Source organism: Lotus japonicus, chromosome 1 (assembly GCF_012489685.1).
Source record: "Lotus japonicus ecotype B-129 chromosome 1, LjGifu_v1.2".
In the NCBI taxonomy this organism is placed as follows: domain Eukaryota; kingdom Viridiplantae; phylum Streptophyta; class Magnoliopsida; order Fabales; family Fabaceae; genus Lotus; species Lotus japonicus.
The window spans coordinates 72,207,331-72,233,357 of NC_080041.1; the positions used below are offsets into that span (position 1 = coordinate 72,207,331).

The window sequence follows — 26,027 nt, forward strand, 5'->3', positions numbered from 1 at the left end:
CTAAACCCAGCAACACAACAACCTTACAACCTTCATGAACACAGACAGCAACAACAGCCTCCACCACCACAACCCACAACCTTCACCCTTTCTACAGAGCCCAGAAAAACAGACAAGAGAAGGAGAAGGAGGGATCCAGGGAAAGAGATCGAGAGAGACAGAGAACCCCCGATAGAAACCTCACACCCCAACCTCCATCGAGATCGAGACGGAGGGGGGATGGAGAGGCGCGGTGCGAGGAGCCGAGAGACAGCGAAGCGAGATCGAGAGACGATGGACCACCACCATGCCTTGCACCTTCCACCGCAAACTCCAGAACCCACCTTTGCTTTGGGTTTTTTGAGATTGGTTGTTGTTCTTGGTGATGGAGGAGGAAGGAGAGATTGAGTATTGTTTGGGTATTTTTGGTTTCTTGCTGGAATTTTATTTTTGGTTGTTGTTCTTAGTGATGGAGGAGGAAGGAGAACTTGGTTTCTTGTCTGGGTTCAATTTGGGGATGGGGAAGTTTTGTAATTGGGTTCAATTTGGGGATGAAAGGATTTAATCAGGGATTGGTTATAATTAGATTATTAGGTTAGTTTATTATTTAGATTATGTAATTGTTTTGTTAAGAGATTATTAGATTAGGATTTTATTAAGTTTTTTAATTTTTTTTTTCTGACTTAATAAATGAACTGGAATTAAAAATATTTTTTTAATAATTTTTATAATTTAAAAATAAATAAAAAAGCCACGTGGAATTGCTGACTAGGCTAAAATTGAAGTCTGGCAACATTTGTCCTTAATTGAATTAAAAAAAATTCTTAGGGACCCAATTTGATGCGAAATTTTTTCAGGCCCTGGAACTGATTCCCTTTACAATTTCAGGGGCCTTCTGATGTATTAAGCCAAACATAAAACCAAAAACCACCTCAAATGGGGCCTAAGGGTTGGGCAGGGCTTACCGCTACTAACTTGATTTCCATTCCATTTCAATGTGAAGTAAAGGAAACAAAACCCTTCTCATCTCTTTCTCTTCTCCTCTGGTACTGAACGAAGGGACATGGAGAACGAGAAGGAGAAGAACCTCAGTTAACCTCTTCCCTCTCTATCATCTACTACTGAGCAAAGCGACATTGGGAAGGAGAAGGAGATGAACCCCTCTCAGCCTCACGAGTCTCTATCTGCTGCTGAATCAAGCAACGTGGAGAACAAGAAGGAGAAGAAGAACCTCACTCTACCTACCGAGTTGATCGATGAAATTCTGCTTCGGTTACCGGTGAGATCTCTACTGCGCTTTAGAAGGGTTTGTAAGTCATGGTTCTCTCTCATTTCCGATCCCCAGTTTGCAAAATCCCATTTCGACTTAAATGCTGCACCCACTGATCGTCTTCTTCTTGGATTTCTTGATAAGGATAGAGAGAGAGTTGAATCCTTTGATCTAGCTTCATCACTTCACGACCGTTCCACTCTCAAAGCCCTCTATGTCCCACCTCCATCGGATTTCTCGATTCCTTGTAGACACAACCCTTTGTTTTTCTTCGGTTCTTGCAGGGGTTTTCTGCTTTTAGCCTATGAGAGTACTGGTGATATCATTGTGTGGAATCCAACAACCGGTTTCCATAAAGAAATTCCAGACCGTGGGTTAATGTTTATCTATCTATGTGGTTTTGGGTATGACAGCTCGTCCGATGACTACTTTGTTGTTATTATAACACCGTTTAGAACATACTTTCCTGAAACTGAAATGCATTGTTTTTCTTTGAAAACTGGTTCATGGTGTGACATTAGGTATGTTAATGTTCATTATATGGAGTATGGACATGATTCTAGACGTGGGGTGTTTATGAATGGCTCTCTTCATTGGCTGGTCATTTATAAGGATACAAAGCTTCCTGTAGTTATTGCCTTTGATCTGGGGGAAAAGAGTTTATCGGAGATTCATTTGTCATCTGAATTAGCAGCGGAGTTGACACGGAAAGTGTATTATTTGAGGGTACTGGGAGGATGTCTCAGTCTGTGTTACGCAGGTGCCAGTGGTGAGACGGCTGAGATATGGGTCATGAAAGAATATAAAGTGCAATCTTCTTGGACCAAGGCTTTTGTTATCACTAATTCTTGTGACGTTCCTTGCAAACACTTTTATCCAATATGCTTCAATGAAGGTAGTGGAGTTGTTGGAACAAATGGCAGAGGAAGATTGATGAAATTTAATGCCAAGGGAAAACTGCTTGAGCATCTCAAATATGGTCGGAAGTACAAACAGACTCAAATGTATTTTGAAATGTATAGAGAGATGCTGTTTTTCCCTGGTGAGGATCGATTCCATTGTGTAACTGAAGATGAGGGGAGTGAAGATGCGGAAGAGGAAACAATTGAAGATGAGAAAGCAACTGGAGGTGAGGAAGCGAGAGCAACTGAAGATGAGTATGCAACTGAAGATGAGTATTACTCTGAAGAGGAGTATTCAACTGGAGATGAGTATGCAACTGAAGATGAGGAAGAGGAAGCAACTGAAGATGATGATGGAATTGAAGAAGACGAAACAACTGACGACGAGGAAGAGAACTAAAGATAACCTACAGTAACTGTCCAAGAAACAAAAAAAACTAGTATGCAGTATTCTCCTACCCTACTTACCTTTTTGTTCATATTCATTTGCATGATAAAAAAAGGAGAAGCTAAATGCAGAATGCATGATACATGAAAATGATACCTTACATACCTTATTGTCCCTTTCTTCCTCTACCTAATAATATTTAGTGATGCTTGAAATTGTAAGGAAATATGAGGTATGGTGACTGATGGATTTAATTCACCGATGTTTAGAGAAAATATTTAATATCTTGGTCACGTAGAAAAGTTAAAGCCGATTTGAGTGGAAGATATTATAAGAAAAAAATGTTTGCTCTATCAGCATTTGACTAGTCAATTTTAAAAGATAAAATCTTATAAATGATCTCTATGTTGACATTTACAATTAGCTCACTTTTCTTGCAAGCCACAGTATGCAAGTATATTCTTTACAATTTCCTCAATGTCCTAACTTCTGTTCAGATCATGATTGTGCTAGCCAGAAGAGAATGCATATACAAAATAAGATATTAAATAACCTCATTTTAATGTAGAAATAGTGTATGTTTTAGCAGTGATTTCAGTAAGATTGGGTTTAGAGCAAATTTTAAAATGTAATTATGTGTCTGAAATAGGATATATCAAATCGTAGCAGGAGTTAAGTTAGTGTTTGATATGTAGAATTTTTTTTCCCCTCTTAATATTGTTATTGCATTTGCATTTTGTATACCTTACCCTCTTTTACATGGTTTTCAGGTTAACACTTAGGTGCCTTTACAATTCCTGACTTTTATTATTTAATGTGCTGTTCGATGTTTTCACTTGAAGTTGTGGAGACATTGCGGTCTTAACCATAAGGGAGCTTGAAGATGGGATTGAGTGAAAGGGTTGAAACTAATCAAGTTGTGATATGAATTGATCTTGCGTGTAATGGATTTAACCACATTGTCACATTGGTCTAGTATTTGATTTGAGAAGTTTTTTATAATAGTTTCATGATATCCCTAAAGATGCTTTGTAGTTTGTATGCCTTTATGGCAAGTACAGTGCAATGGATGAAAAAAATTAGAATTTCAACTTACTGAATGGGAAGAAAGCTCTCGGTTCCACTGGCAAGGTTATATTTAGCTGCATAGTCTATGACCAGGAGATAGGGCTGATTGATACACGGTGAGGTTTGGTTCAATCCTCACTAATTATAGTACCCTTTACCTGAAAACTTATCCCTGTAGGTTATTTGTTACTATGCGACTGGTCTATGTGGAAAAGATTATCTTCTATCAAATTAAGAGTTGAAAACTCTCTTTCTGTGATCTCTTTTGATCTATCTCAGAAGTTACTTTGCAACTCTAGTCTGTTGAAGTCTTGCGTTTGAACCTAACGCATTCCCATGATTAGGAACTGTCTTTAATGTTCCAATTTGTAAACGAACATTCTAGATTCACGTAGAATCAAACTGCTCTGCAACCTCATTGCAGTGCTTCATTTTTGGTAGATGTTTCTATAATCCAAATGTTAGACATTATGAGTTTGATCGAGGCTTGTTTCTGTTTGATATATGTATATCCAAATGTTAGAATATACGGCATGAAGATTATAATTAATTCAGATAACTTTCTGAAAATGTACAAAATCAGAAAATCTTAATAATAAAAAGTTTATTATTATTATGATTGTAAGGTTGTTTAAGTTTGGTCTCTCGTTGAAAAATATTATGATTATCGTCCCCACGATTGCACCCTCCAGTGAGGACTAAATGCAAACTTGGTGCAATCGTGGGGACGATAATTATAATATTTTCCGGCGATTGACTAAACTCAAACGACCTTACAAAGACATGGCTAATTTGATGATTAACACAATAAAAAAAGTCATATATGTCTGACGCATCCTCATCCTCCTGGATATCCATCTATCTATTAGTTTGTAACCATCATGAGAACCAACAATAGAAAATTCACTCAACTCTCTTAATTTCTCCCCCTTTTGATCCAGTTTCTATTTGATTCTCGCATTGAGGGAAAGCTAATTGCATTACCGATTATTATTCAAGATTGATGTATGAAGGAAAATGGAAATCCCTATACTGGCAACACGATGATTGTGTATTGATTGGTGTCTTTGAGGACAAAAAGAGGAAATTATGGTTGATTTTGAAACCCTAGCTGTATGAATTGAAGGTGTCGTTGAGGATATGATCGGATGCAAATGAAAGAAAGTAAAAGGAAATGATCAACGTCTGATCCGTCCTTTGGAGTGTGTTACTCATCTTTTTTTATTTTTTAGTACATCGGAAAGATAAATTGCATCCGCCAAGAATCAATCCCTATACCCAACTCATATGTCCCCTAACTCCTACTACTTGAGCTATCCTACGGGGACTACGAGATTTGAGTTTGTCACCCTAGGTATGTAAAAATTTCGTATCTATTTCAGTATGTAAAAATAGAGACATTTTCAATTTCAGTTGATACGAAACTTTAAGTTCCGTATAAAATACCTGGTTTTAAAAAAAAATGGTAGGGTGCCAAGCCCATACATAGGGTGGCAAACCCAAATCCAGGGGACTACATATCTTTTTTATGAAACATTGAAACGTGTGGTCTATATTTCCTACAAGGCTTAATTACAACTTTGGTCCCTGAAGTTTACAAAAGCCACGATTTTGGTCCATCACCTAATTTAATTACATAAATCGTCCATCACCTAACACTTTGTGAGCAACGTTAGTCATTTTGTCAATTTGCTAACGGAAGGAGGCTGAGGTGGATTAATAATTTGACGTGGATGACACTGGGGAGTGAGAGAGAGAGTCACATGGGGAGCACGTGACCTCCAACGGTCACCTTCTTTCCTTTTTCTCCTATAAAACAGAGGCAGCTCGCGTGTAAGGGTAAGGGTCCTTCTCCAACTACTGCAACTCACGTGAAAGACGAAGAAGCTTCTCCAACTGCTGCAGGTCCTTGGGTTCGACGGTTATGGGGGGATTTAGCGAAGGTTCATCTGCCTGTTCTGGATCTGGAAGGCGATTCCACAAGTCCAAGCCACTGAAGATTCTTTGTGATTGCGGAGTTGAAGCTCTCCTTGTAGCATTAGGGACACCATACAATCATGGAAGGGTGTTTTATGGCTGTGGATTGTACAAGGGTCCCCATGTGACTCTCTCTCACTCCCCAGTGTTGTCCACGTCAGATTATTAATCCACCTCAGCCTCCTTCCGTTAGCAAATTGACAGAATGACTAACGTTGCTCACGGAGTGTTAGGTGAGGGACGATTTATGTAATTAAATTAGGTGAGGGACCAAAATTGTGGCTTTTGTAAACGTCAGGGACCAAAGTTGCAATTAAGCCTTCCTACAATTTAGTTTTCGGCTTCTATTTTTTTTTTTTGAAATTCAACAACAATTCTAATAAAGGCCAGAAGGCAAAGAGTTCAGTACATCTGCATCAACCAAAGAAACTACTGCTAATGGAACCTCTTCTACCCAAACCATATTGGCATAAGTATGTGAATTTCTAGCTAGGAAATCCGCAACAGTATTACCCTTGCGTCGAATAAAAGAAACTGAAACATTGTCTAAAGCTGAAATTAAAATGCGACAATCACTAATAATGGAATCCAAATAAGAGCGTCCCTCCTCCTGTGATCTTCAAGTATTAAATAACTGCAAGCAATCCATTTCAAGAGTAATCCGGCGAAAGCCCAAGTCGGCAGCTAGCTGCATTGTCCACCGCAATCTCAAAGCTTCAGCTAGAAAGTTTCGGGCTTCTAAGCCCCTAATGAAGAGCAAGTTTTAATTTTAATAGTGTACAAAAACATGATAAAACAAATAAAAGACCAAGAAATTGCTAACACAAAGGAAATGGAGAACGAGAAGATGAAGAATCTCACTCTACCTCTTCCCTCTCTTTGTGCCATGGACATGGAGAACCAGAACCAGAACGAGAACTACCCATCTACTGCTGAACCAAGCAACGTGGGGAACAAGAAGGAGAAGAAACTCAGTCTTCCCCATGAGTTGATCGTTGAAATTCTGCTTCGGCTACCGGTGAGATCTCTACTACGCTTTCGAAGGGTTTGTAAGTCATGGTCCTCTCTCATTATTTCCGATACCCATTTCGCAAAATCCCATTTTGACCTGAATGCTGCACCCACTGATCGTCTTCTTCTTCGATTTCTCGATGAGGATAGCGGTAGAGTTCAATCCTTTGATCTAGCTTCATCACTTCATGACCGTTCAACTGTCAAAACCCTCAGTGTCCCACCTCCATCCATGTTGTGTAATCACAACCCTTTGTATTTCTTAGGTTCATGCAGGGGGTTTATGCTTTTAGCCTATCAGCAAAGCGATGATATCATTGTGTGGAATCCAACAACCGGTTTCCATCAACAACTTCCAGATATAGACTATGATTTCATGTTTCTGTTTATATCTGGGTTTGGGTATGACAGATCATCTGATGACTACTTTGTTGTTGTTATAACACTGTATCGTCCTCAAACTGAAATCCATTGTTTTTCTTTGAAAAGTGAATCATGGTGTGACCTTAAATATGTTAATATTCATTTTCATGATTGTGAGGATCATTCCGGACCCGGGCCCAAAGCCGGGGTATTCTTGAATGACTATCTTCATTGGCTGGTCGTTGATATGGATACAGAGCTTCCTGTAGTTATTGCCTTTGATCTGGGAGAAAAGAGTTTATCGGAGATTTCTCTGTCGTCTGAATTAGCAGCGGAATTGGCACGGAAAGTGTATTATTTAAGGGTTCTGGGAGGATGCCTCAGTCTGTGTTACTCAGGTGGACGTGATGTGCATGAGAGGGCTGAGATATGGGTCATGAAAGAATATAAAGTGCAATCTTCTTGGACCAAGGCTTTTGTTTTGACTAATTCTTGTGAGGTTCCTTGCAAACACTTTTATCCAATATGCTTCATTGAAGGTGGTGGAGTTGTCGGAACAAATGGCAGTGAAAGATTGATGAAATTTAATGCCAAGGGAAAGCTGCTTGAGCATCTCAAATATGGTGTGAAGCGCAAACATCGTCAAAAATATTTTCATATGTATAGAGAGAGTCTGCTGTTTTTCCCTGGTGAGCAACAACATCTTTGTGTAACTGAAGATGAGGAAGCAGCTGAAGGTGAGAAAGCAAAAGCAACTCCAGATGAGGATGCTAGTGAAGATGAGTATGCATCAGAAGATGAGTATTCAAGTACTGAAGATGAGGAAGAGGAAGCAACTGAAGATGAGGATGCAACTGGCGACGAGGAAGAGAACTGAAGATAACCTACCGTAACTGTCCAAGAAACTAAAAAAACTAGTATGCAATATTCTCCAACCCTAGTAACCTTTTTGTTCATATTCATTTGCATTATAAAAGAATGACAAGCTAAATGCAGAATGCATACATGAAAATAATACCTTACATACCGTATTCTCCCTTTCTTCCTCTACCTAATAATATTTCGTGATACTTGAAATTGTAAGGAAATATGAGGTTTGGTGGTGGATTTAATTCACCAATGATTAGAGAAAATATTTTATATCTAGCTCACGTAGAAAATTTAAAGCCGATTTGACAGGAAGACTTTATAAGAAAAAAATGTTTGCTCTATCTGTTATATTTGACAATTCAATTTTAAAGCTACAATCTTAGAAAATATCCCCATGTTGATATTTACCATTAGCTTATGTTTCCGGCAAGCCACAAAGTATGCAAAAATATCTTCTACAATTTTCTCAATGTTCTAACTTCTGTTACTGCTAGCCAAAATAGAATGACATATTACAAAATAAAACATTAAATAAGCTCTTCTTAATGCAGAAATAGTGTATGTTTTAGCAGTGATTTCAGTAAGATTGGGTTTAGATTAAACATAAAAATGTAATTATGCATTTGGGTTTAGAAATAATCTTTTTCCCCCTTCTTAATATTTTTTTGCATTTGCATTTTGTTTCTCTTACCCTCTTTTACATGGTTTTCAGGTTAACACTTAGGTGCCTTGGCAATTCCTGAATTTTATTTTTTTATATGTTGTTCAATGTTTTGGGTTGAAGTTGTGGAGATATTGTGGTCTTAACCATATGGGAGAGCTTAAAGATGGGATGGAGTGAAAGGGTTTAAACTTTATACTAATCAAGTTGTGATATATTTGATCTTGCGTGTAATGGATTCAACCACTTCCTCACATTGATCTAGTATTTGATAAGGTATTTTTATCATAGTTTCATGATATCCCTAAAGATACTTTGTAGTTGTTTGTATGCCTATGTCAAGGATGGTGCAAACTGCAATGGATGAAAAAAAGAGTTTCAGCTCTACTTGCTAATGTCTCTGTTCTTATTTTCTCTTCCTTTGTCAAGATTATATCTATTACTAAATCGGAAAAAGCTTTAGTTTTCACCTTCAAGATTAAATTTAGTTGCATAATCTATGATCTGAAGATATAATCAGATAGATCCACAATCTTACAGCTACAACCGTATTCTTTTATGGTTTGCAAACTTTTTATATTTGGACTTTGTCATGATCTGACAGACTATATATCAAAAGTTTACTCTTTAGGTTTGACATGATTTTTCTGCAGGGTTGTAATGACTTTGTAGTTTCCTTCTACGTTATTTTCTACTTCATCCTTCTTTCAAGATCCCTGATCCTATCCAAAAGTTTATATTCATAGATATATGGTGGGCTTCTTTTCAATCCTTATTATTAACCTTTACCTCAAAACGTATCCCTGTACGGTGCTGCTGATGTTTGTTAAATGCAACTGATCTAGATCCATCAGAGTTAAAAGATGATCTTTGATCTAAATATCCATCCCATTGAGAGTTGAGAATTCTCTTTATGTGATCTCTTTTGATCTAGCTCAGAGAAGTTTCTTTACAACTTGGGTCTGAATGATGAAGTCTTGCTCTGAACCTAGTGCATTCCGATAATTAGTATGTATCTATAATTTTCCAGTTTTTCAATGGTCACTTAGTTTCACATAGAATCAGATTACTCTGCGAACTCATTTCAGTGCTTTGTGGTAGATGTTTCTATAATCCAAATATTAGAAGTATGAGTTTGATCTAGTGTCAATACTTATATAGGCCTACTATCATTCCAATGGTGCATCAAAGTTAGGTGGTATCATATGTTGTTTTGTAGTATATACTGTTTTACATTTTTAGGATCTAATTTAAGGTTTGCAGACAAATTACAATATCATTTCATCCATTTAGCCAACTTCACCTGATGGTAAACGGTTTTTTTTTTTCAATGTTAGTTGTATTTTTGTCATGGCCTTTGGACCCTCTATGCTTGGAGCTCTTCTGACTACCGCTAGGGGTGGAAATAAGCTAGGCAGTCCAACAGGGGCTCGTGGCTTGGCTTGCCAGAGCTTGGTCTAGCTTGGTTCGTTTAATAAAAAGGCAGAGCTTAGGCTTTTTAAAAGGTTTGTTAACTAAAAAGGTCAGGCTCAAGCTATCATAAAAGTCCGTTTGGCTAGATAGGTCGGCTTGTTTATCTATTATTTTTATTAATTTTTTAATTTTTTTTAAACTGATGTTTATTTACCCTTATGTAAAACATGAAAACCATAAGTCCCTAACCTAGATTAGAAACGTTTCAGACTTAAATAGGTTTTTTTATTTGAAAAGGAAATACAATGATATATAAAAAGGCATATTAGCCCGCCAGCCTATTGGCACTCCTTAGATGAAATTGTCTATTAAATAGACCTTTAACTCCTGCCGGCCGCGTCCTTGGCTCTCACTCCCATGAATTAGATAGTGTCATACGTCCCACCACAACCGTCCGATCCTCTGATGGAGAGGATCAGTCGCCTTGAACGGGCAGTTAATAAGTTGAGTAGGGACAAGTATGATGTTGCAGATCTTGTAAGTATGCTTGTAGGCCAAATCAGGCTTTATAAAAGGCTAGGTCAGGTCGTAAAATTCGGCTTGTGACAGGCCACAAGCCAAGCTTGGCCACGAAAATAGAATGCAAACCAGACTTGGGTCACGTAAAGTCTGGCTTGACTTGACTTATTTCCACCCCTAAGTACAGCACGGGGGGCTTCTTATTCTACCACAATTTAAACTGAAGCACACTATAGCTATCTTTAAATGTAATCTACTATTTATGCCTTAGAGTTCTTCAAGTTTTTTTCTTTTCAGATATCGATTGACTGTGTTTTAAATTAAAATGTTTTTGCAAACACTAAGTGATGTTTAAATAGAATATATGATTAGAACCAAAACTCTCAACTTCTGAGTGATAAGGATGACTGTTAATCTTATTTCTTCACTTATAGTTTCATCTCTTCCTCTGTCTCTTCTCCACTATCTATGGCTATGTTTGTTTTTCTGTTGTACCCCTTCAATGTGCTTTTGGTTTGCATGTAACAGTGTGTCATCTTGTTTGGACAGTTTGAACTCACTTTCACCTTAACCCACTTTTGCCTCAAAACCCACATTCATCCAACTTGACACAATGCTCACTTCTAAGTTGGATGAAAGTTGGTTGGTACATTAATATTAAACTTTTATAGTAGTTATACATATGAAAGTGCTTTTGATTAATATTATCCAAACAAGATTAATTTATCAAACTTACTTTTAAAATAAAAGTATCCAAACATAAATCACATTACAACAAACTCACATTCATCCAAACTCTGTTTTGCAAACCCACATTGACTTAAACTCTGTTTTGCAAACTGAAATCCAAACACACACATAGTTGTTTGGTTTTGCTCTGCTTGTTATGGAAGAGCGCATGGTGAGCGGGATAAAATTGAGCAGATTTGATGGATTTCATGACCTCTTTCTAGCAGCTTTTACTAGTGGATTTCAATACAGTTGTCGATGTGCATGTTTGGAGTTCCGTTGAACCCAATGAGATCTAAGTTCGAGTCAAGGTGCTAAAAGTTCACTCTCACTCTATTAGATAAAAGATGGGAAATAATTAAAAGCAATGTGTAAATTACTTAGATCCTTTTCTGATTTTCTAATATCCTGTAATTGTAGTGCAATATGGATGTGGGGCATTAGCACAATCACAATAATTGGCTGCTATTGTATTAATCACAATAATATGGATGTGGGCATTTTCCAATCTTAGGCAGGAACAAGTATCCTGATTTGCTTCTGTAATCTTAGTTCTGTGAAAATTTGGGACTTAAAGGAGGGTTAATAAGAAGAATCTTGGGTTTAAATGACAATGATAAATGGGACTAAAGTTCTTTCAAACTTGAAGATGGATTAAGTGTACCTTGATGTAGCTTGCTTCTACAATCTCCAACTCCAAACCCTTACTCTGATGTTATTTGTACAATCTCAAATGAGAAGGGCAACTTCCTGTCAAAATCTCTTAAGTAGACTTTTAGTGCTTTAGAATAGTGCAGAAATATAATATGTACTACAACAATTGCAGTCTCTTTATATTAAGTTTTTTTTTTATCTTATTATAATTCTTTTTAAATGAAAAAAAGTAGCTTCATTTGTGAGAGAACAGTGACGATACCATAGGAGTATTGAAAATTCAATCCAGTGCATTTTATAAATTGAAGTCTCTATTTTAGAAACTTCACAGCAAGGTTAAACAAAATGTTGACTACTATATTATTATTTCCCACCAATCAGGTAACATTTTTAATAATAGTTATAGTCCTAACAAAACTCATTTTAACACTATTTTTCAACATTGATTAATTAATTAAAATTTATACAAGTTCTTCCATAATAACTTAACTAACTGGTTCTTTCAAAAAAAAAAAAAACTTTACTAGCTAGTTAGATAACATATGAGTTGAGGTGGAGAGATTCATGAATCAACCTCTAAAGAGTGAGTGTAATAAAATAAATTAAAATAAAAGTACCAAACTATAATTCCAGTTTGGTTTTTATAATAATAGCTGTAAGTAGCAATTAGTTTTAGCAAAAACAAATCTAAATACAATATAAAAGAGAACTTATAAGAAGGAAACTTTTGACACTTGGCATCCATTGGGAGTGTTTTCAGTCATTTTTTGAAGAATTACAAAAATCAAAAAGAAAATATTATTACCACTTTTGAAAACTTGAGAGTGGCATCATTGCTAATTGTAAGTTTATTGGAGGGTAGTCATGTAATAGCACCTACAATTTTAATAATTTTCGAATTATTTTAAAGCTTTATTTTGACTAACATTAATTGTTACCTTATATTTACTTTCCACTACCCACTTCTACACCAATCATATTTTAACAAATTAAACTATTTTAAAAAAGTGATTATTTATATTTAATTCCACCAGTAAAGTTGCCAATAGGGTAATAGTCGGTGAGTGGATATTAAAATCTGTTGAAAATTGTTTGAAATTCATCCTCTTTATACATGATTTTAAGTTGATTTACTGCCTATCTTCTATTTTCATTAACCACTTAAAATTAAAAGAATAAATCTGTTAAATAATGTGTGGTGGCCGTCCACATTTAACATCGGAATGAGAATTGAGCCACATAAAGGGATGTATTCCCAAAAATTATTAATTTTTAATAATTCAATTTTAACTCACATTTATTTTCCACTACCTACTTCTACACCAATCATATTTAAACAAATTAAACTATTTTAAAAAAGTGACTATTTATATTTAATTCCACCACTAATGTAGCCAATAGGGTAATAGTGGGTGAGTGGATATTAAAATCTGTTGAAAATTGTTTGAATCATCCTCTTTATACATGATTTTTAATTGATTATTTACCTATCTTCTGTTTTCATTAACCACCAAAAATTTAAAAGAAATAAAACTGTAAAATAATTTGTGTGAGTCGTCCACATTTAACATTGGAAGCAGAATTGAGACACATAAAGGGGAGGTATTCCCAATAGTTATTAATTTCTAATAATTCAATTTTATGGATTCTATCACATCTTTCTCCTATAAATAACCCAACGTTTTTTCATCTCAATTCAACTTCATCTCTTTCTCTACTTGGAAAGTGGCGCTGGCGCATGCTACATGAGAAGGACCAGTTATGGCGGAAACTTTTGTATGTGAAATATGGGAATGGTCAGCTGACAAATTCTTCTATATGGTGGAAAGATCTAAACTCTGTTTGCGTTGGAAACTCTGCTGGATATTGGTTCGAAAGGTGTTTGAGCAGGAGAATTGGAGAAGGAGATGATACTATGTTTTGGGAAGATAACTGGATGGGTGGAGGTAATTTTAAGATTAAATTTCCTGAACTTTTTGCACTCTCTAATCAACATAATAAGAGAATAATTGACATGGGGTTCTGGGGTGAACATGGTTGGAGATGGGCTTTTGATTGGAAAGGTAGGTTGGATGGGGAAAATCAGAGGCAGTTTGAGGAGCTGTCACGTGTTTTGTCTAGTTTTAACCCTGTCCTGGGTAGTAAGGATACTTGGGTATGGATCAAGGAGGGTGATGGTCGATTCTCGGTGAGTTCGGCATATGATTCCATTGTGGTTCATCAACCTGAATTAGAGGAGGTTGCTTTTAAACACCTCTGGAAGATTTCGGCCCCATCAAGTGTTATTTTCCTGGGTTGGCGTGTTTTGGTTAATAGGATAGCCACAAAGGTTAATTTATTGAGGAGAAATGCACTGGTTGGTGATGTAATTTGTTCTCTGTGTACTGCAGCTGATGAATCTACGTTTCATCTATTGCTTGTTTGTTCCTTTTCTTGGCAGGTTTGGTCATTGGTGCTTAAATGGTTGGGATTTCATTTTGTGTCTCCTGGCGCGATTTTAGACCATTTCAACCAATTTGTTGGGACTAGCTGCTGTTCAAACAAAGTTGGATTGGCATTAATCTGGCTAGCTGTGGTGCATCAGATTTGGACCGGGAGGAATGGAGTAATTTTTCGGGGTAGTATTCCTGATCCCGTTGTGTTGTTTGATTTGATCAAGAGCAAGGCCTGGGAGTGGTTAAGAGCAAAGAATAAGAGATTTCTTCATTCGTTCTCAGAGTGGTGTATGGAACCTATTGCCTATTTATCTGATATGTAAGTTTGAGTTTTGGTACTGTGTTGTGTGGCTTTTGTATCTGTGCTCACATAAGGCAGTGGTGGGTTATCATCATTCTAGTGTTGATTCTCAAGTGTTCCAGTAGGCTTGGAAAGTTCCTGATTTTGCTACATTATAATTAAGGATTTGGTGGCTTTGATCTGATAATTTGATGCTGGTATATAATTGGAGGATTGAATTGATTAACTCAAAGGATTATTTGAAGGCTCCTTGCTATCACATTGCTGATTTCGTATTTTGGCTTGGATGAGGATATTAGTCTTTAGACATTGTGGTTTGTGGGTTGCTCCTTGGAAATTTCGCTTTGATTTTAGTGAGTTAGTACTCTTTTTCCTTCACTAGGTTTTCCCAAGGGGGTTTTTCCTAGTAAGGTTCTGATGAGGCTTTCTCGCTAAATTCTGTTTCCAAGGAGTTGGGGGGTTTTTGTGGGTGTTTGTTGGATCATTGTAACTGTAACTGAGATAAAGTTACATTAGTTCTCACTCTTTTCTCTGTTCTTTTTTCATTTGTATTGGGTTGAAGTACCCCTTGTACTTCCCTTCAATATATTTTCAATTGCTTATAAAAAAAAAAAAAAAAACTTCATCTCTTTCTCAGTGAACTATTCTTTTCTCAGCGGCTTGGTTTTCCCTTTTGCAATGGCCCCTGTTTATGATAAGATCGCCAGCCTTAATCCAATTATTCATGAACTAATTGATTTAGAGCTTCTGTTTATTTCAAATTTTTGATTCAATTTTTTATGTCTCAATTTCCTATTACTGTGAGGGCTTCATTTTGCAGGTAGTTATTTAAATATTTATTGGTCTGATATCTTTAGTTCCAGTTATTTATGAAAATATGATTATTTTGAATTTGAGGATGAGTTTGTTATTCAAAAGGTTAAAAACATATAATGAACTCAAAGTTATTATCTTTGCTACCTTTCTTAGTCTACTTTTCTTTGATTCTGTAGGTAACTGTAGAATGATGCTGCTATATTGCAGAGGAGAAACACTCAGCAAAGGAAAAGAAAGAAAAAATGAGAAATGTGATAAAATGTATGTGCCCTACAGATTGTGATTGATTAGAAAAATGAGATTAATACAGTATGTGAAGAGTGCTTTTTTAATCATCCCAAACAGTTTTTTCATTACTCTTTGTTTGTATTTATTTTGTTGGGAACCAAGCCAAAGTTTTGCTCAGTTCTGATCCTCTATCTAATTTTCTGTTTGATGAAGTCGGTGACGTGCTTGCAGAATTGAAAGAATACAGTCTGAAACTCTTGGCTTCAAGTGTCCGGAGAGGAAATGTGCTGCTGAATTCCTTCAAGAAGTAAGCAAAATCTTGGTATCCATCATTTGAAGTTTTTTATGAAGTCCACTTACACATAACCTTTCTTTTCTTGCAGATAACTTCACAAAAGGATCAAGAGCAGTGTTGGGTGCACAAAGATGAACCGTTTTTCTTCCTAATCTTATTAGCAATCATAGTCACAGTTTGTAGCCTAATTTATTTAATTGCAATTGAAAGTCTAAATTGTAACTGTTTTTCTTTCAAAAAATTCAGGTAAAGGTATCTTCTAAAGCATGGCAATTCCAACACTCATGCAAAGCATACTATTACCATATATATTATTTTCACATTAGGGGCTTATTCCACCCAAAAAAAATTGTAGGGGCCTTAACCAAAAGATCCCTATTTTAGAGGGACCTCCAACATATTTAAGCCTTTTCAAATTGTTTTATTTATTTAAGTTGGTTACTTTTGTTTGTTGATAGAGGTCTAGGGATTGGTGGATGCAATTCTTTTTTCCGATGTACGAAAAAAAAATGAGTATTTTCAAGGATGAGAAAAATCCAATATTGATTGCTTTCATATATGTAGAAATTTATTACTGATAATCTGATATTCTCTTTGACTTACTTTCTTTGTTGGACAAGGCTACAATCTTATGTCTATAAACATGTTTAAGTGTTTAATTCTGTTGTTTTAGTTTTAATTTTTAAATCTCCATATATGGTTTTGATATAGCCCCTAACCCTTAAATGCAACATTCCCAAAAAAAATGCAACATTCCATTCATTTAATTAAGTCCTATCATGCCTGTCAAAAAAAAAATTAAGTACTATCATTGAGTTCAAAAAAAAAATTAAGTCCTATCATCTTAATTAAAGTTGTAAGTTTTTTGGTTCATAAAGATTTTTTTTATCGTTTGACTCAATTGGGTGATAATGGGATGATTTATGTGAATTGCAAACACTGAAAAGCTTATTGATATCAAATTTTAAAGATGATAGGAACCTCTAAACCAATCAGATTTTAGCATATTAAAACATTTAAAAAATCTGATAACGTATGATTAATATTCAATGGTGCTCTTTAATTGTTATCATATATTTTTTGTTGAACATACGTGATTTTCGAAGGTGCATTTGAATCTTCTATTTTCTAATTCTTTACTAAATGTTTTTAAAGATATTGCTTCCCATATTGTCCAATTAAAAAAAGGAAATATTAAGAGGCATCAACAATCATCCTGCCGTCCACATTGAGCCTATAAACAATGATTGAAATTTTTTTCCTGCTTCACCATTAATTCTGTGTATTTATCAAACAATCAAAAGCATGTTGAAAATCGTTTCAACTTAATCACGTTTTAAAAAAAAAATAACACGTCCTCCCTTGGAAATAAATCCATTCATCTTTTTAGGTTTGAATTTGTTTTTTCCCTAATCACTATCTTGGAAATAAATCCAATGGTATTAATTGTTTATATTTCCTCTAACATGATTTAAAAATATGTGTTAATTTTTTTAGATTCTATCACCTTTTATTTTGATTGGTATATTTTGTCAAACTCACTCTGAAACAATTCATGAGGGTTAATCCTTCTTTCTCCTACAGTCTGCTTTTTCAGTTTTGTATTTCTATTTCTATATAATTTTTGCCTCATCTTTCTCACAATTTTTATTGTTGTTCTGAATTATTTGCTTCTCCCTACATTAGATTTCGTATTCAACAAAGGTTACTATGAATGCGGAAATCTCTAACGAGGAGCAAAGGTTACCACGGCTCAGTGAATCCTTAATCACCTGCTGTAAAACCATCACATAGAAGCCATCCTCTTTTATCTTTAGGAATCAAATTTTTAGGATGTTTTATGGCTTTTTATTAAATAACCATTAAAGTCTTGAATTATCAGATTTTTTTTATAAGCTCTTGAATTATAAGGTGGTTCTCTTATTGAAGAACATGTAGAAGGAGTCATTTAGTTCAGGTTAGTGTTTTAATTTATTCTTTCATTATTTATTATTCATGTTAATATTTTTGGCGAAACTCTTTTTTTATTTTGACAAGAATTAAAACAATTATATTCAACTTTCTACATACTGTACAATTCTGCATCTATCCATGTATCAATTGGTAACTGAACAGGCCTTAATGATTGTGTTCTAACCTCAGTTGCCTAATTTCAAGTTTTCAATTTAGTTAATTTTCATGTTCCAGTCTGTATATATACATTTTAATTGTTTTTTTAAATATTTTTTTGTCAGGACTTGCTGCCTTCTTTCGATAACAGGGCTCTGCTTTTAAAGATACTAATGCAGTAGTTTGGACTTGATCATTTGAAGATGTGATTGCAGCTGTTATTGGTGAGCTCTTTTATGTTAAAGCTATAAAAAAAATACATTTTACCATCATTTTTAGAATCTTTGTGGGTAAATGCATATTTAAAAGAGTGAAAATTTGATTTTGAAAATATATCATATGAGGAGTATAAAATATAATATATATTGACTCTACTTTTTTGTGTACAAGTTATGGATATTTTTCCTATCTGTATAGAGTACTATTGCATTACTTATCCAATAAAAAGTGTGTTCCCATGGATATTCAATTTATAATGAATATTTTTGTCAAGAAAAAACAATCTTAAATCAGTTAAATTTGTGTGCAGGGTACTACTGTAATAACACTCCACAAAACTGATTAAAGGTTGCAACTTGCCAGTTACCTAAGGAACTTAATTACAACATTAGAGTTTTGACTAAGATGCACTTATCTCAAAGTTCTTCAAAAATGCTACAGTTCATCAATTTCACCGAAAAGAACTTACCAAATTGATGCCTAACCAATATTGAGGAAGGAACATAATGCTCTTCAAAGTCTTAAAATTAATACCAAAAGTCTGTGTATGAAAAACCTAAGGAGATAGTCATATGTAGAACATCCTTAAGCAAGAACTAAGAAGACAATATCTTCAACATTTTTAGTGAATGCCTAGACTATATCATCTAAATACAATGTAAAAGAAAGCTTAAAAGATGGAAAAAAAATGACATTTGACAATCATTGAGAGAGGTTTCAGTTATTTTTCCAAGAATAAAAAAAATCAAAAAGAAATAGTTAAAGTAAGAGTTAACGTTCTACTGCGAATTAGAGAAAAATATATAAAACTATGATGAATATGTCGTGCTATTTTCCACGGTATCTATCAGTCATTTTCGATTAAATTTTCTACATAAGCTTATGCTATATGCTATTTTTAGACTTTTTAAATGATTTTAAGGAAATACATATAGAAGCATTATAATTTAATTGTGAAAATTGGGAAGCCAGAGGGAAGAAAATTTTCAGTTATATTTATTTATGTTTAAGTTACATATTAAAAAACTCATACAGAGAGGAACATTTTGCATGAAAATGCTTTCAAGTTGAAACTAATAGAAAATATTTTGTTATAGTTTTAGTACTTTTCTCATACTTTTTAAATAATTTAAGAGTAGATATACATAAGCGTTATAATTTGATTGTGAATATAGAGCTCCCACGGGAATATAGAGAAAAATAGACATATTTAGTCTATATTTATTAATTATATAGTAAAAAACTCCTACATGAGAAACATTTTGCATCAAAATACTTTCAAGTTGAAACTAATATAAAATGTTTGGTTATAATTTAGTACTTTTCTCATACTTTTTAAATAATTTAAGAGTAAATATACATAAGTATTTTAATTTTATTGTGAATATAGAGCTCCCACGAGGAATTAGAGAAGAATAAACATATTTGGCTATAATTTGAATCTAATAGAAAATGTTTTAATAAAATTTTAGTACTTTTTCCATACTTTTAAATAATTTTAAGAGTAGAGAGAGAGAGAGAGAGAGAGAGAGAGAGAGAGAGAGAGAGAGAGAGAGAGAGAGAGAGAGAGAGAGAGAGAGAGAGAGAGAGAGAGAGAGAGAGAGAGAGAGAAGAGAGAGAGAGAGAGAGAGAGAGAGAGAGAGAGAGAGAGAGAGAGAGAGAGAGAGAGAGAGAGAGAGAGAGAGAGAGAGAGAGAGAGAGAGAGAGATTTGTCACACAGGGATTGAAAATATATAGTCAAAGTTTGTTGATATTTATGTTACATAAAAAAAGCTGATACGTACCTTCAAGTTGAAACTAATAGAAAATGTTTTAATATAATTTTTAAACTTTTTCTAGACTTTTTAAATATTTTAAGAAGCATTACAATTTGGTTCTGCAAGATCAGAAAAACAGAAGATTTTACTGTGAATTGGTTTGGAACCCAAGGAGAGAGTCATAGTGCACCTTGAAGAAAGGGTGGAAAAAATTCATCAAAGCGAATAACCTTACAGAGAATCATTTTGTTTGGTTTGAAATTCATAAAGATGATCCACACGTTATTCATGTTGGAGTCATGAACGAAATAATTTCGTGAAAAAATTCTCCCACCAGAAGTCAATTATGGAATTTTTTTATTGTGTTTTTTATTTATCTTGGTGGTGAACAATTAGATAGATTGGATTTTAAATCCAAAATATTTGTATGCTTCACTAGAATGTTGTGTTTTTTCACCAGAGATATCTATTGCGATTTTTAATTAAATGTTCTTGCTTTTTTTATAGTATTTTATATAACAGAATTATTATTGCATTCTTTAAATTTTGAATACCCATCCGTATTTAGTTATATAGAGTTTAGGAAATCACAATGATATAGTGTAAAAAAATGTAATTTAATATGTAATACATATTTTGTATCAAATTTTATAAGTTATAAATTTTGTAGAGTTATTTGTAGATAGGAAAAACAAAAATAAAAGAAAAAAAAGAAAAATATACAATTTATTATATTAATATATCATAAACAAATTAATCAAATAAAAAATTATATTTATTTTTATTTTTTATTTATACAAAATAAATAACTATATATATTAAAAACAATTTATTATATACTCGGAAATATGCCCCCGTGCATCGGCATAGGTATACATACTAGTAAAAGAAAAGCAACCAAGCAAATCCTTAAACCCTAATATGCAAATCCTTAAACCCCTATCCATTCCATTCCACCATGGAAAACGAGAAGGAGAAGAATCTCACTCTTCCTCACCAGTCTCTATCTGCTTCTGAAAGAAGCAATATGGAGAACGAGAAGAAGAAGAAGAACCTCACTCTTTCTCATGAGTCTCTATCTGCTACTGAATGAAGAAGCAATGTGGAGAACGAGAAGAAGAAGAACAACAACAAGTACCCCACTCTACCTCACGAGTTGATCATCGAAATCCTGCTTCGGCTACCGGTGAGATCTGTACTGCGCTTTAGAAGGGTTTGCAAGTCATGGTCCTCTCTCATTTCCGATCCCCATTTCGCGAAATCCCATTTTGACTTCAATGCTGCACCCACTCATCGTCTTCTTCTTCGATTTCTCATTGACGAACAAGTTGAATCGTTTGATCTAGATTCATCAGTTGATGATCGTTCTGCTGTCAAAATCCTCAATATCCCGCCACCATCCATGTGGTGTGATCATGACCCTGTACATTTCCTGGGTTCTTGCAGGGGTTTTATGCTTTTAGCTTATCAACATGCAGGTGATGTCATAGTGTGGAATCCAGCAACCAATTTCCATCAACAAATTCCTGGTTTAGATAGTGAGTTCTTGTTTAAGAATAATCTATGTGGGTTTGGGTATGACAGTTCCACCGATGACTATGTTGTAGTTGTTATAACAATGTATCTTCCTAAAACTGAAATTCATGTTTTTTCTTTGAAAACCAAAACATGGTGTGACATTAAGTATGTTAATGTTCGATATATGGATTTTGCATTTTTAAGAGCCAGACCCGGGGTGCTCTTGAATGACTCTCTTCATTGGCAGGTCACTTGTATAGAACCAAAGCTTGATGTAGTTATTGCCTATGATCTGGTAGAAAAGAGTTTATCGGACATTCCTTTGTCATCTGAATTAGCAGCGGAATTGACAGAGAAAGTGTGTTATTTGAGGGTACTGGGAGAATGTCTCAGTCTTTGTTACACAGGTGCAAGTGGTGAGACGGCTGAGATATGGGTCATGAAAGAATATAAAGTGCAATCTTCTTGGACCAAGGCTTTTGTTACGACTGTTTGTGACATTCCTCGCAGGCGCTTTTATCCAATATGTTTCATTGAAGGTGGTGGAGTTGTTGGATCAAATGGACATGGAAGATTGTTGAAATTTAATGCCAAGGGAAAACTGCTTGATCATCTCAAATACGGTGGGGAGCGCAGACATCCTCAAAAGTATTTTGAAATGTATAGTGAGAGTCTTCTGTATTTCCCTGGTGAGCAACGACTCCTTTGTGTAACTGAAGATGAGGAAAGTGAAGATGAAGAAGAGGAAGAAACTGAAGATGAGTATTCAATATCTGATGAAGAGTATTCAACTGAAGATGAGGATTCAACTGAAGACCAGGAAACAACTGAAGATGAGGATGCAACTGAAGACGAGGAAACAACTGACGATGAGGAAGAGAACTGAAGTAACATACAGTAACTGTCCAAGAAACAAGAAAAATTAGCATGCAATATACTCCAACAATGGTTACCTTTTTGTTCTGAAATAACCTCATTTTAATGCTGAAATAGTGTAGTTTTATCAGTGATTTCACATGTTTTAGCAGTGATTTCAGCAAGTCTGGGTTTAGAGCTAACATTTAAATGTAATTATGTGTCCTATTAGGATTTATGAAATCTTAGTTGGAGTTAGTACATGTTATGTTGTAGAATCTGTTTTTCCTCTTAATGTTGTTATTGCATTAGCATTTTGTTTCTTACCCACTTTTACATGGTTTTCAGGTTAACACTTTTAATGTGTTGTTCGATGTTTTGACTTGAAGTTGTAAAAATATTTTGGTCTTAACCATATGGGAGCTTAAAGATGGGGTCGAATGAAAGGGTTGAAACTAATCAAGTTGTAATATGAATTGATCTTTCTTGTAATGTAGTTAACCACTTTGTCACATTGATCTAGTATTTTATTCGATAAGGATTTCTGTATAGTTTCATGATATCCCTCAAGATACTTTGTAGTTTGTATGCCTATGGCAAGGACAGTGCAATAGAGGAAAAAAAATTAAGTTTCAACTCAACTTGCTAATGTCTGTGTTCATATTTTCTGTTTCTAATACTGAATGGGATAAAAGCTCTAGTTTTCACTGTCATGATTATATTTGGATGCAATATAATCTATGACCAGAAGATATAATAAGATAGATCCACAATCTTACAGGTCCAGCCGTGTTCTTTTATGGTTAGCCAACTTTTTATATTTGGACTTGATAATTGACATCAGACTAATAGAAATGAACATATGGGATTGTTGCATTTATTTTCAATTCTACTCTGTAGGATTGACATATTCAGCGGGGTTGTTATGTTGTATAGTGCATCAATTGATGGCAATAGAACAGAGTTGATTGTAGTTTTTTTCACTTAAGTTCAATTATGTTGACAGGCTATCATTCAAAAGATATGTTGACAGGACAGGCTATCATTCAAATTATATGTTTCAATATTAGTATACACCATTTTACATTGAATAGGCTCAAATTTAGGGTTGAGAGAAATTACAATATCATTATTTCAGCCATTTAGCCAACTTGACCTAATGGGAAGGGGCTTTTTTCCCCAATGTCAATTGTGTTTCTGTCATTGCCTTTGGACCTTCTATGCTTGGAGCTCTTCTGACTTCAACACAGGGGGTTCAGTGTTCTACCACAATTTACACTGAAGCATGCATTGCTAATTTCAATTATAATCTACTGTATTTATCTTTGAGTTCTTCAAGTTTTCTTTGCAGATATTCTTTGGCTGTGTATTAATATGTGTTTTGCAGACACTAAGTTTTTTGCAAGTAGAATATATAATTGATAAGACCAAAGTGGAATGACACAGGATGATTGTCAATCTTATCTCTTCACTCTTAGTTTCATCTCTTCTCTTTGGTTCTTTCTTCTCCACTATCTATCTAAATTGGTTTTTTCTCTGGGGGTGTTGGTAGAGCACATGGTGAATGGGATAAAATGAAAAGGAGTAGATTTGATGGTTTTCACGACGTCTATCTAGTAGCTTTCACTACGAAAAATAGGTAATTCAATGGGGTTTATTTAGCGGAGGTTTCAATACACTCCCGCAGATGCTCTTATTACTTTGTAGATTTTTTTAATTTCCCCTCGTTCAGCTTCTCGACCTTGCAAAATCCCTTTCTTTTTTTAAAACATTTTGAAATCTACAAGTACCTAGAGAACTCATGGCTTCGAGGAAAGTCTCTCTTGGGAATGGTCGATGATTGAACGGGGTTAGGGTTTCTCATCTTCTCCCTTTCAAGCATTTTCCTCTTTCAATTTCTGGTAAGAACTAGTTTCATAGTCACTTCTCCATTTTCTCATGCAGAGTGGTTGATGAATGAACGGGGTTACGGTTTCTTATCTAATTATTTTGCTTCTGATTTATGGATTTTTTAGTTTGAGATTGCACTGCTTGATAAATGAACGGTTTAGGCCGTTATGGTTTTCGTAATTCTTTTTCTGTTTCTATTTGCTCGATAACTCATTGCTTGGTTTCCTGACTTACTTTCCTCTGGTCGTAGACTTAGGCTACCTGTATTTTTTTTTCTTGTTATTCCCTGTGGATGGTTACACTTCGAGTATTCTGGCTTCTGTCTGCATATGTGTGGGGAGCAATTTGTATGTCCCAGGACTTCAATTATTTGCTAACTTGAAAGCTTAACTTTCCAGATGACTGGTTAAATCTTCCTTATTATAGGCTGTTTTTTCTTTGGAGCATTACAACTGTCATGCATAAAATAGTTGATTCTTAAAAAATGTAGCACAGTTAATGTTGTTGGATTTTGTTGATGCTGGAGATTCAACAATTGGATTTGAATTTGCCATGTACCAGATTTTCTGGGTGGTTTATGGTCTTAAGAACTAGAAAAAGAAGTACAAAACTAATTCTTAGGGTAGGATTGGCATTGCCCGTATTTTTATAACAATGTGTATTTGGTAGTTCTTTTGACAGAGTTATTCTCTATAAGAGTTCTTAAAACTCCAGGACAACTTCTGCTATAACTTGCTTTTTAATTAGTATAATTTTAGTCTAGTGGTGTTTCTTTCAGAGAGCAACTGGTCATTCACTTTGTCAATAAGCTTTTGTTCTTCATCCAATTATCAGTAGCTTTTCAAGGAGGACTCCATAGATTTAGAGTGATCCGTAGTTAAAACACTTTCTCTTTTGATTTTCACCCAGCATTTTGTCTAAAGCAGCAATAGCATAGAGTTTTGATTGCCAAGAGCTACTTCATCTACTTCACGTTTGAAAAAGCACAGTTGTTTCAATATACCTGGAAGTTGCTTATCAAAGAATACCGTGTAACTATTTTAAGGTGTAGAACAAATTTGTCAAAAAGTTAAGTGCATACTATTACTGCAAGATATGTATTTTTATTTTTGTGTCTTAACATTTTATTGCATATATGTACATTGTTTATGTGCATACTATCTTGAACTGCAAATCCCTATCTACATTGTAGGGTGTACCCACCAATCAAAATTTCTCAATTAGACTTAGAATCTCTTTGTATGAAAATGGAAAAATATCATATTTTAAAATACTTTTTCAAGTAACAATTTGCTATTTCAGTAAAAAGTGTTATTTTCCTCTTTTCATATTTTGCTAAGAAAGTTTTTAGTGTCCGTTTTGGTTGATGTTTGCTTCAATACAAATGGAAAAACACATATTTCCACTCATTAATACAGAAATAGATTTTGTCACATTAACTCAAATATGGATCGGTGTTGAGTTTAATACCAAACCAAATAGACACTTAGTGTATATATAAAATGGTCGTCAAATTATTGATGACCTAGGCTGTCAGTAACTTGTGGTCTTAGCCCTCAATAATTTCATTTTTTTAAAGTTACTGATGACTTGAACTGTTAGTAACTTGTCGGTCTTTTAAAATTCTTGTTGTGGGTTATCGAAGGTCAAAGCTATGAATACATTATAAATATTTTGCCAAAAGTCATGGAGATCTAACTGATGACTAAAGCAGTAGGTAACCTATAAATAAGTGTGTTCGAAGAACTTCTTACTCAAGCTTCCTCCTCCTGCTATAAACCCGAATCAACAAAACCACAA

General features: G+C 34.7%; 4 protein-coding genes and 1 long non-coding RNA gene across 8 annotated transcripts; all 5 read left to right on the top strand.

The window, feature by feature from the left end:
• The first annotated feature begins 938 nt into the window (after positions 1-938).
• Positions 939-3,634, top strand: LOC130746733 (F-box/kelch-repeat protein At3g23880-like). Of its 4 annotated transcripts, XM_057599466.1 has the most exons (3): positions 939-1,653; positions 1,771-2,591; positions 3,310-3,634. In XM_057599466.1, the coding sequence occupies exons 1-2, from the start codon at positions 1,133-1,135 to the stop codon at positions 2,549-2,551; spliced, it is 1,302 nt and encodes a 433-aa protein (XP_057455449.1). In that variant the 5' UTR covers positions 939-1,132; the 3' UTR covers positions 2,552-2,591; positions 3,310-3,634. The 4 variants fall into 4 exon arrangements, with proteins under 4 accessions (XP_057455449.1, XP_057455437.1, XP_057455436.1 ...); XM_057599454.1 differs by having other exon boundaries at positions 939-2,598; XM_057599453.1 differs by having other exon boundaries at positions 939-2,591.
• Positions 3,635-6,195: 2,561 nt separating this feature from the next.
• LOC130746756 (F-box/kelch-repeat protein At3g23880-like) lies at positions 6,196-8,884 on the top strand. The gene is made up of 2 exons (XM_057599478.1): positions 6,196-7,875; positions 8,541-8,884. The coding sequence occupies exon 1, from the start codon at positions 6,372-6,374 to the stop codon at positions 7,833-7,835; it is 1,464 nt and encodes a 487-aa protein (XP_057455461.1). The 5' UTR covers positions 6,196-6,371; the 3' UTR covers positions 7,836-7,875; positions 8,541-8,884.
• A 4,570-nt stretch (positions 8,885-13,454) lies between these two features.
• Positions 13,455-15,182, top strand: LOC130746764 (uncharacterized). The gene is made up of 2 exons (XM_057599490.1): positions 13,455-13,750; positions 14,245-15,182. Exons 1-2 carry the CDS (start codon positions 13,712-13,714, stop codon positions 14,560-14,562), a joined length of 357 nt encoding a protein of 118 aa, XP_057455473.1. The 5' UTR covers positions 13,455-13,711; the 3' UTR covers positions 14,563-15,182.
• Positions 15,183-15,501: 319 nt separating this feature from the next.
• On the top strand, positions 15,502-16,199 carry LOC130732016 (uncharacterized). The gene is made up of 3 exons (XR_009016918.1): positions 15,502-15,617; positions 15,798-15,891; positions 15,968-16,199. It is a non-coding gene; the product is annotated as an uncharacterized LOC130732016 (long non-coding RNA).
• A 4,858-nt stretch (positions 16,200-21,057) lies between these two features.
• Positions 21,058-22,679, top strand: LOC130746785 (F-box/kelch-repeat protein At3g23880-like; the record flags this gene model as incomplete). The annotated part of the gene is made up of 1 exon (XM_057599512.1): positions 21,058-22,679. A coding segment is annotated over one exon (1,311 nt), but the record flags the coding sequence as incomplete, so codon positions are not given.
• Positions 22,680-26,027: the final 3,348 nt, after the last annotated feature.

What these genes read in the sequence shown, in the direction of transcription:
- LOC130746733 (XM_057599454.1), top strand. Translation starts at nt 1,133, where the DNA reads ATGAACCCCTCTCAGCCTCACGAGTCTCTATCTGCTGCTGAATCAAGC.
- LOC130746756 (XM_057599478.1), top strand. Translation starts at nt 6,372, where the DNA reads ATGATAAAACAAATAAAAGACCAAGAAATTGCTAACACAAAGGAAATG.
- LOC130746764 (XM_057599490.1), top strand. Translation starts at nt 13,712, where the DNA reads ATGATACTATGTTTTGGGAAGATAACTGGATGGGTGGAG. An exon ending in AGATAACTGGATGGGTGGAG is followed by an intron (nt 13,751 to 14,244) that starts GTAATTTTAAGA and finishes TTTTCTTGGCAG; the next exon opens with GTTTGGTCATTGGTGCTTAA.